Source organism: Piliocolobus tephrosceles, chromosome 12, assembly GCF_002776525.5.
Source record: "Piliocolobus tephrosceles isolate RC106 chromosome 12, ASM277652v3, whole genome shotgun sequence".
Lineage (NCBI taxonomy): Eukaryota > Metazoa > Chordata > Mammalia > Primates > Cercopithecidae > Piliocolobus > Piliocolobus tephrosceles.
Window position 1 is genome coordinate 1743425 of NC_045445.1, and position 7728 is coordinate 1751152.

Here is a 7728-nt window from a genome sequence, read left to right on the forward strand (position 1 = left end):
CGGCTGTTCTGTGGGGACCAGTGACAAGCTGGTCAGCAAGCCAGGTTCCAGAGTGAGAAAAGACACATGGAAGTGACCAGGGGAAACTCACTGCAATTCGGGAAAGTGCTGGGACTGGACAGAAATGCCCACACCTTGGCAGAATCAGCTCTCAAGGAACCCAGTGCATACCAGCCTCAAATGATGTTTGATTCTCACTGTCACCTTCCTCTGGCCTGTTTTTAGTATGTTGGCCTCGGGGTCCTTCTTTTTGTCACCAGAGACATACGGCACAGTGTTGAGAAGAGAAAGGAAGTAGTACTCAGGAGGTGGGCCACAGGCTGGGAGGAGTGGGAACAGCATGGGCTCTATAGAAATTCAGATCAGGGATCCGGTTCCAGCCCTGTCCCTTACTAGGCACGTGATCCTGGGAAATACCCAAGCCCTGCGTGTCTCTGGTTCTACATCTGTGTAGTAGGTGTGATTAGACCCTTCTGCTAGGACTTTTGGAGTGTGTGCCATGCAAGTGAAGCAGCTGGTTCAGGGCCTGGAGTAAAATTACAAGTTTAATGGATAGCAGGTGGCTGTTATTTCTAATATTATTTGAGCCCAGACCCTACCACTGTGGGATTTTGTTGTTGTTCTCCAGGACTTATCAGAGAATATACAACTTAATAGGATACGGAATAATTAGCCAAAAAGGGAAGTTTCATTCCTAAAATTCAGTAAGTATTGCCTCTTAGAGAATGTACTTCAAAATTTGGGTGTGCGAGTTTCCCTAGGTGGGATACAGCTCAAAGATCATAGAATTTGAGTCAAAAACCAACTCCTTTCCTCTCTCCCACATACCTTTCCATCCAAACCACTATTTTCATTCATTTTGTCAACACATGAAATCTTGCTTACAACTGGCCAAACTGCATGTGAGATAACCTCATTAGAATGCCTTTTTAATAGAGTCAGCTGTGGTCCTCCCAGCCAGGTAGAAAAGTGCCTGGCCAGTGTCTTCTGGATCTCCATTCCGGGGAGATTCACACTTCTCTCTCAGGAAACGCTTTCGGACGATGGGTGTCCATCACCTAGCTCTTGCGCTGTGTTCAGAAGCAATGGGGGAAAAAAAGCACAGGACACTTTCCAATCCTGCCCAGGTGGAGACTCCTCTCTGTTCATCCACCGTCCAAAAGAAACTCCTCAGAGCAGCTTTCCAACCCAGGCTTTTCTCTCACCGTCTGAGAATCCGGCCCTGGATCCACCCAGGATCCTTACAATCAGCTCCCGCAGAAGGAACTGCAGTTTCCCAAATCCCCAAATGCCCCAGCTCAGGGCATTTACACTCCACCACTCTCACCTGGAGCCCCACACCCTCACCCTCTCTTACTTTTCCTCTACCTCTTCAGAGGACATCTTGCCACCTTGATTACGTGACTGCAGCTCTTAGACTCTACAACCCTATGGGTAGGCATGAGTCTGGCTTACCCTAGCATCTCCACTACTAACTCAGGGCCTTCCAAAAAGCAGCTGCTCAGTGCATGGAGAAGAAAGGAGCCAGTGAACAGGAAGAATTCTTTATTCAGATTTAATTTCTCCTACATTCTCAAAGAAGCCAAGGAAATCCAGGTATGCATATATCTTTAAAAATGTTATAGAATAGACTGAGGTATAAGGCAAGAATTGACTATCTCTTAATTTCTTTTGTTCTTTATCTCATCTATTTTACTGCTCATTTTTCACATTTCTAAGTAAATACTTATTCCACTGTTGTTATTATCCCAATTCACATAATAGAATGGATTTCCCAATCTGAATAAAACACAAGACTCTTACTCCTAAACTATATACATGGCACTATGTGTGACTACTGTCATTCATAAACTTGGATGCTGCAGTTCATTCAACCATCCCTTAAAAAGAACACTTGAACAATTCCAAAAGAGAATAAAGATAAATCTCCAAGTCATCCAACAGGACAGAAACCTACTACTGAGAATGCTGACTGCTCTCTTCAAACAGAGTGAAGAATGGGCCTCACATCACACGAGGCAGGGGAAGCTGCTGGAAGCGGTCCTTGAAGGTGCACTAGCCCAGCCCCCCTCCCACTGGCCTTGGCTGCAACTCATGCTCAGAATCCCTCTTTATCCTCTTTCAAAGCTACTCCTTCCTGTCTCAAAGCTGCTTCACGCAGGGATGGGAAGAAAAAGCGAACTCTTGCACTGACCTTGACCACATACTCAAGGACTTTCACATAGCTGGTTTCAGCGAGGGCCCTTGGACCCCACAGGAACTCATAGCGTGCAGGATCACTGTAGGGCACCTGCCGGTACTCCAGGTACTTTTCCTGCACCAAATCTTGGGTGAGCAGCTTCCTGGGCTCCCCATAGGCACTGTGCTCCCTCCCATCATACACCTCCATCACATTCAGCTCCTCCCAGATTTCCTCCTCAGGAGCATGGCCGTCCTCCATTGCAATCATAACCAGGATGATTATCAGGAAGCCTGTCTTGGGCATGATCTGATTATCACCCAGCAGGCCGTCATAGGAGAGCCCCAGGCAGGTGACAAGGACATAGGAGTGACCGGTGGGGTCTGCTTCCTTCACGTCAATGCCAAAGACCAGCTGCAAGGACTCAGAGGCTTTGCCGAAGATCACAGGAAAGCAGTGCTTGTAATTTCTGATGACACTCTCCAGCATTTCTGCCTTTGTAACCGATTCCCTGGCTCGATACTTGAGGAGCAGAAAACGAACCAAATCAGCCACCTTCTTAGTGAGCACTGCTTGGAACAAGGACTCCAGGATATGCGAGGTGCTTAGCCCCTCCTCTTCATAGCTGCTGGACCTCTCATTGGGTTGCCTCTGGCGAGAGAAGTTGATGGTAGTGGGAAAGGCGGAGGCTCCCTGAGGAGTCTGGGGGGGATCTGTTGACCCAGCAGTAGGCACCTCCTCCAGGGTGCCCAGCACCAGAGGAGAGGAGGAGGAGGCGGCAGCCTGCGCACCCACCAGCCCCAGGGCCTCTTGTTGGGCCTCAAGGGCTTCCTCAGGCTTGCAGTGCAGACTCCTCTGCTCAAGAGACATGATGACTCTGGTCAGGGCAGCAGGCAGGAGTGTAGGCAGGAGCTGGGCAATGAAGACCCACAGGCCTGGGGAGAGAGGGAGTGTATGAGAGGCCTCAGCTGAGAACTGAACCTTGGAGACTCTAACAAAGGCCTACTTACAGATCTTCTACTTGGTGCTCCTCTGTGGCCTCCAGGGAATCCTGTCCTCCGGGTTGGCCTATCCCCTGAAAACCTGAAGGAGGAAGTGAGAGGGCACTCAGGGTACAGCCAGCCAGCAGAGGTCGATTCTACAGGACTGACGGTAGGGAGGTGAGGCCAGACTCTGTGGGGTTCCATGTGGCCTGTGGCAGGCGGGGCCCTTGGTGTGCATTCAGGGCAAATGTTGACTGCTGGCACAGCCTGTGCGTCCTCTGCTCTGTGATCTGAGGACACTGTCTCAAACCAAGGCCTCACTGCCTGGTTCTTGGAGCTCCTGGAAGAGGAATCCACGGGCCCTCAGGGTGCAGACTGCGAGCACAGCCCTGGTTTCTCAGTGCTATTAGGAGGGTGGGCTGGACTCTGTGACGTCCCCACTCTCATGCGGCAGATGATCCCCTCTGTTCTCACGCAGGGCCTTGCATTTTTCCTGGCAGGACCTGGATCCCACCCTTTTGCTGCTCTGATAAATCCAAATCAAGAGCTCACATCCATGATAAGGAACAGAAAGACAGGAGGGGACCCACATCTGGCCACTCGTGCCTACGTCCTCGGGGAAGGACAGCAAGAGATATCAAAATTCATTGGAATTAATGTGTCCTGGGTGAGGCGCCTGCTTGGTCCTCACCTTGACTCCTGGCAGGGCCTGGGACTCTCCCTCCACTGACCTGAGTGAAGCCTTCTCAGATCAAGGCCTTCCCCTCCCTGACATCAATGATTCCAAGATAAGGGAGGGACCTTGGCAGACGACCCAGCCCATGCTCTCTGGGGTGACAGCAGGGGCAGGGCTGATTTCTGTGCGGTCTCTGTCAGTGTTCTGGCCCTGGGGTATCCTAAATCCTCCCTCATGTTCCTCACCCGAATGCATAGCAGATCCTAGGACTGCTCTGTCTTTAGACCAGATGGGGGTCCCTATGTTGACCCGAGTCACCCCCTGAGAATAAGGTCCTCACCTCCCTGAGATCTGGAAACAGAAGTAAGAAGATGCTACAACCTGAGTGAAGTATCCAGGGCTGACCCCTTTGGTTCTGGGGTGAGGATTCCAATAGCCTTGTCTGGCTCACTCATCTTTATTCCTGCCAAAACCTGTGCTTCCTCAACCCCCAATTCCCTGAGATGGGTAGACATCCCCCCTTTGCCCCAAGACCCCATCTCCCTGTGGGCTCCCCAACTTCCTGCCTGTGGTACAAGTGAGACTGGAACATACGGCCATCCCTGATCTGGTCCCCCTAGAGCTACGAAAAGGAAACAGCCAGACTCTGTGGAGTACCTTCTCTCTGAGCCAGGGATATCCCCAGTTCTTGTGAAGGGGGCACATCTTGGGTCGTATGGATCCTGGAACTCCTTCCTCTGTTGACCTGAGGCCCCACTTCTCAGACCACAGCTCTGTCCTGTCACCTCAAAGATGCAGGAAATAAGGGCCATATGTGGCCACCGTGCCCTCGACCTCTCAGGGCCGAGGTCCACACCGATCTGGATTCCAAGGTCCCCTGAGTCCTCCCTCCTCTTCCTCCTCATGATCCTGGCAGGGCTGGGTCCCACCCCTATGCTAATATAAGTCCCCAACATTCTGACTCTTGAGGCCAAAAGTGGCAGTCTCAGTCTCAGACAGGGTTGTGGTGTCCTGGGGTGCTGGGTCCCCTGAGGCCTCCCTCATCTCCCGGTAGGGTCCTTCTTCTGCTCCCCTGAGGCCCTGTTCAAGCCCCTTCCCTCCATCAGCTGCGGATGGGGTCATCAAGATCAGATGCCTAGTCGCCATTCCCGGGGCTTCCGTGGGTTGACTGCAGGGATTCTGCCAAGATGAGGTTGGGGTTGGGGGGTGGGTATGGGAATGTGAGTGGGGTGGTGGTGCAGATGAGGAGACAGGTGTGGGTGGGGAACCCTCAGTTCCCTCTCAGGGTCCTGATCTTAATGCTGGGAGGATGCCTGGACCTTGATGCCTGGACCCTGCCCTCTCCTGACCAACACTGCCCCGGTCACATAGCTCTGATTACAGAGTTTCCTCTGGGTGAACTGGCAGTGGGGCGGGGGGTGGCCCAGCTGAGATGTTTGCCCTGGCTGGGTGGTCCAGGATTGGCAGCAGGGGTGGTGTTGGATCATTTGGGAGCCGTCTACCTGGGGCAGGTGCCTCCTCAGTCCTCCTTCAGCATCTCACCTTGCCTCCTCCCAGAGCCTAAAACCACTCCCCTCGGTGGATCTCAAGCCGCCCCTCAGAACCATTAGATGAACCTGGCTTCTCTCAGATCTGTGAGGTGCAAGTCAGTGGTGTCACATCGGGCCATCCAGGGCTTCCCTGGGTTGAGAGCAGGGGCAAGCCGGATTCTGCCAGAATGAGGGACCAGATGGGAGTGGGGCGCATGAGAGAGATGAGGGTAGGGTTGGGGGGAATGAGAGTGGGGTGGCAGAAGGGTTGGAGCTGGTGCTGGGGGTGGAGGGTTGTGGTCAGGTGACGGAGTGGGGGTAGGGATGCGGGTGGAGGTGCGGCTGAGAAGATGGGGGTTGGGTGGGGAATGGGAATGGGAATGGGGTGGGAATGGGGATTGGAGTGCAGTCTTGGGGGCCCACAGCCCTCCCTCTGGGTCCTGACCTTGATCCCTGGCAGAGCCTGTGCCCTGCCTCTCCTAACCAGTCCTGCCCTGGTCACAACAACCTCTGACTCCAGAGCATGGGGAGAAGAACCTGGTGTCTCTCGAGGCTTATGGAGCAGGGGTCTGGGGGCAGCTCAGGCTGAGACGTCTTCCCGCGGGTGGTCCAGGGCTGGCAGCAAGGGTGGCGCTAGAATATTCTGGGCTCTCTATCTGGGGTGGCGGGGTCCTCAGTCCTCCCTCAGCCTCTCACCTTGCCTCGTCACAGCACCCGGAACCGGTTCCCTCAGCCGAACTCACGCAGTACCTCAGAACGGGAACCTCGCTTCTCTCTGCTCCCCAGTGCGCAAGTCAGTGGCGTCACATCCTGAAACCCGGATGTTCCCAGGCGGGAACCGGATCCTGCCTGGGTGGGGGTGGGAGTGGGCGTGGGCGTGGGGGTGGGGGTGGCGGTGGCGGTGAGGGTGGAAAGGCAGGGCAGATGGGGATCAGAGTGGAGGGATAGAGTAGGGGATGTGGGGTGGGGGTGGGAATGACAATGAAGTGGGGTTTGGGTCACGGGAGTGGGCATTGGAGTGGGGGTTGGGTCACGGGAGTGGGGTCTTGGGGACCCTCAGTCCTCCTTGAGAATCCTGAGCGTGATGTCTGCCAGAGCCTGGATGCTGCCCTCTCCAAAGCAGCCCTTCCCTGGTCACACAAGCTCTGACTCCAGAGTCCCCAGTGGCTTAAGCAGCAGGGGGCTAGAGTGGCCTGAGAAGCCACCACCAGGTGGTCCAGGGCTGGCATGAAGGGCAGCGCTGGATTATTTGGGGCCCTCTATCTGGGGTAAGTGGGTCCTCAGTCCGCCCTCAGCGTGTCACCTTACCTCCTAACAGAGCCTGAGCCTGCTTCACTCCACCGATCTCAAGCCGCCCCTCAGGCCGAGAACCTCGCTTCTCTCTAACCACTAATGCTCAAGTCAGTGGCGTCACATCCAGGCACCTGGGCTTCCCTGGGTTGAGAGCAGAGGTGGAACCGGATTCTGCCTGGATTGGGGTGGGGGTGAGTGTGAAAATGGATGGGTAGGGTAAAGGGAAGGATTGGGGGTGGTAGGGGAGGGATGCCAGTGGTGCCATGGGGCTTAAGTCGTGATGGTGGGGTGGTGGTGGTGGTGTTGAACGTGGGATTGGGGAACCCTCAGTTACCCTTCAGGGTCCTGACCTTGATGCCTGGCAGAGTCTGGACCCCCATCCTCCGCCAATTGTGTCTGCTCCTCTCCCACCAAGTCTCTGGCCCCCAATCCCATGAGGTGGCAGTGGGAGAAGGGGTGTGATCGGGTCGTGGTGACATTGCCAGGGTCTTCCAGGGCTGACAGGAGGGCTGAGCTGTATTCTGTGGCCTATCTACGTGGGGAGAGTGGACCCTCAGTCCCCACTCAGGAGGGCCCTCCTCCTGGCTCCTGGCACTTTGATGAAGTGATGGTTGGGAGATGCTGTTTCTGCTACCTCTGAGCATTTGCCCAGTTGCACTTATTGCAGAGAATGGCTGTGGGTCCCAGGTCAGGTGCTCCCTGCAGGGCGGGAGCTCCCGCGATTGTAGTGACCTCTGGGAGAAGACACACACCTTCCCACAGGAGCTCCTCCCCAGTCAGAGCTACACTTGGCAAACCTTTCGTCCTCAAAGTAATGTTTTACGGCCGGGCACGGTGGCTCACGCCTGTAATCCCAACACTTTGGGAGGCTGAGCCGGGCAGATCACTTGAGGTCAGGGGTTCAAGACCAGCCTGGCCAACATGGTGAAACCCCATCTCTACACAAAATACAAAAGTTAGCCGGGTATGGTAGTGCTCAGGAGGCTGAGGCATGAGAATCGCTTGCACCTAGAGGCGGAGTTTGCAGTAAACCGAGATTGTGCCATTGCACTCTAGCGTGGGCCTCAT

The 7728-nt window shown here is 54.6% G+C and overlaps 1 protein-coding gene across 1 annotated transcript; it reads right to left on the bottom strand.

Annotated features, from left to right (window-relative positions):
• Window positions 1-1530: 1530 nt before the first annotated feature.
• MAGEA1 (MAGE family member A1) lies at window positions 1531-6144 on the bottom strand. Its single transcript, XM_023202103.1, has 3 exons — window positions 6064-6144; window positions 3190-3262; window positions 1531-3114 (listed from the first exon to the last, which is right to left on the bottom strand). Exon 3 carries the CDS (start codon window positions 3047-3049, stop codon window positions 2099-2101), a length of 951 nt encoding a protein of 316 aa, XP_023057871.1. The 5' UTR covers window positions 3050-3114; window positions 3190-3262; window positions 6064-6144; the 3' UTR covers window positions 1531-2098.
• Between the last annotated feature and the right edge of the window lie 1584 nt (window positions 6145-7728).

What these genes read in the sequence shown, in the direction of transcription:
- MAGEA1 (XM_023202103.1), bottom strand. Translation starts at nt 3,049, where the DNA reads ATGTCTCTTGAGCAGAGGAGTCTGCACTGCAAGCCTGAGGAAGCCCTT.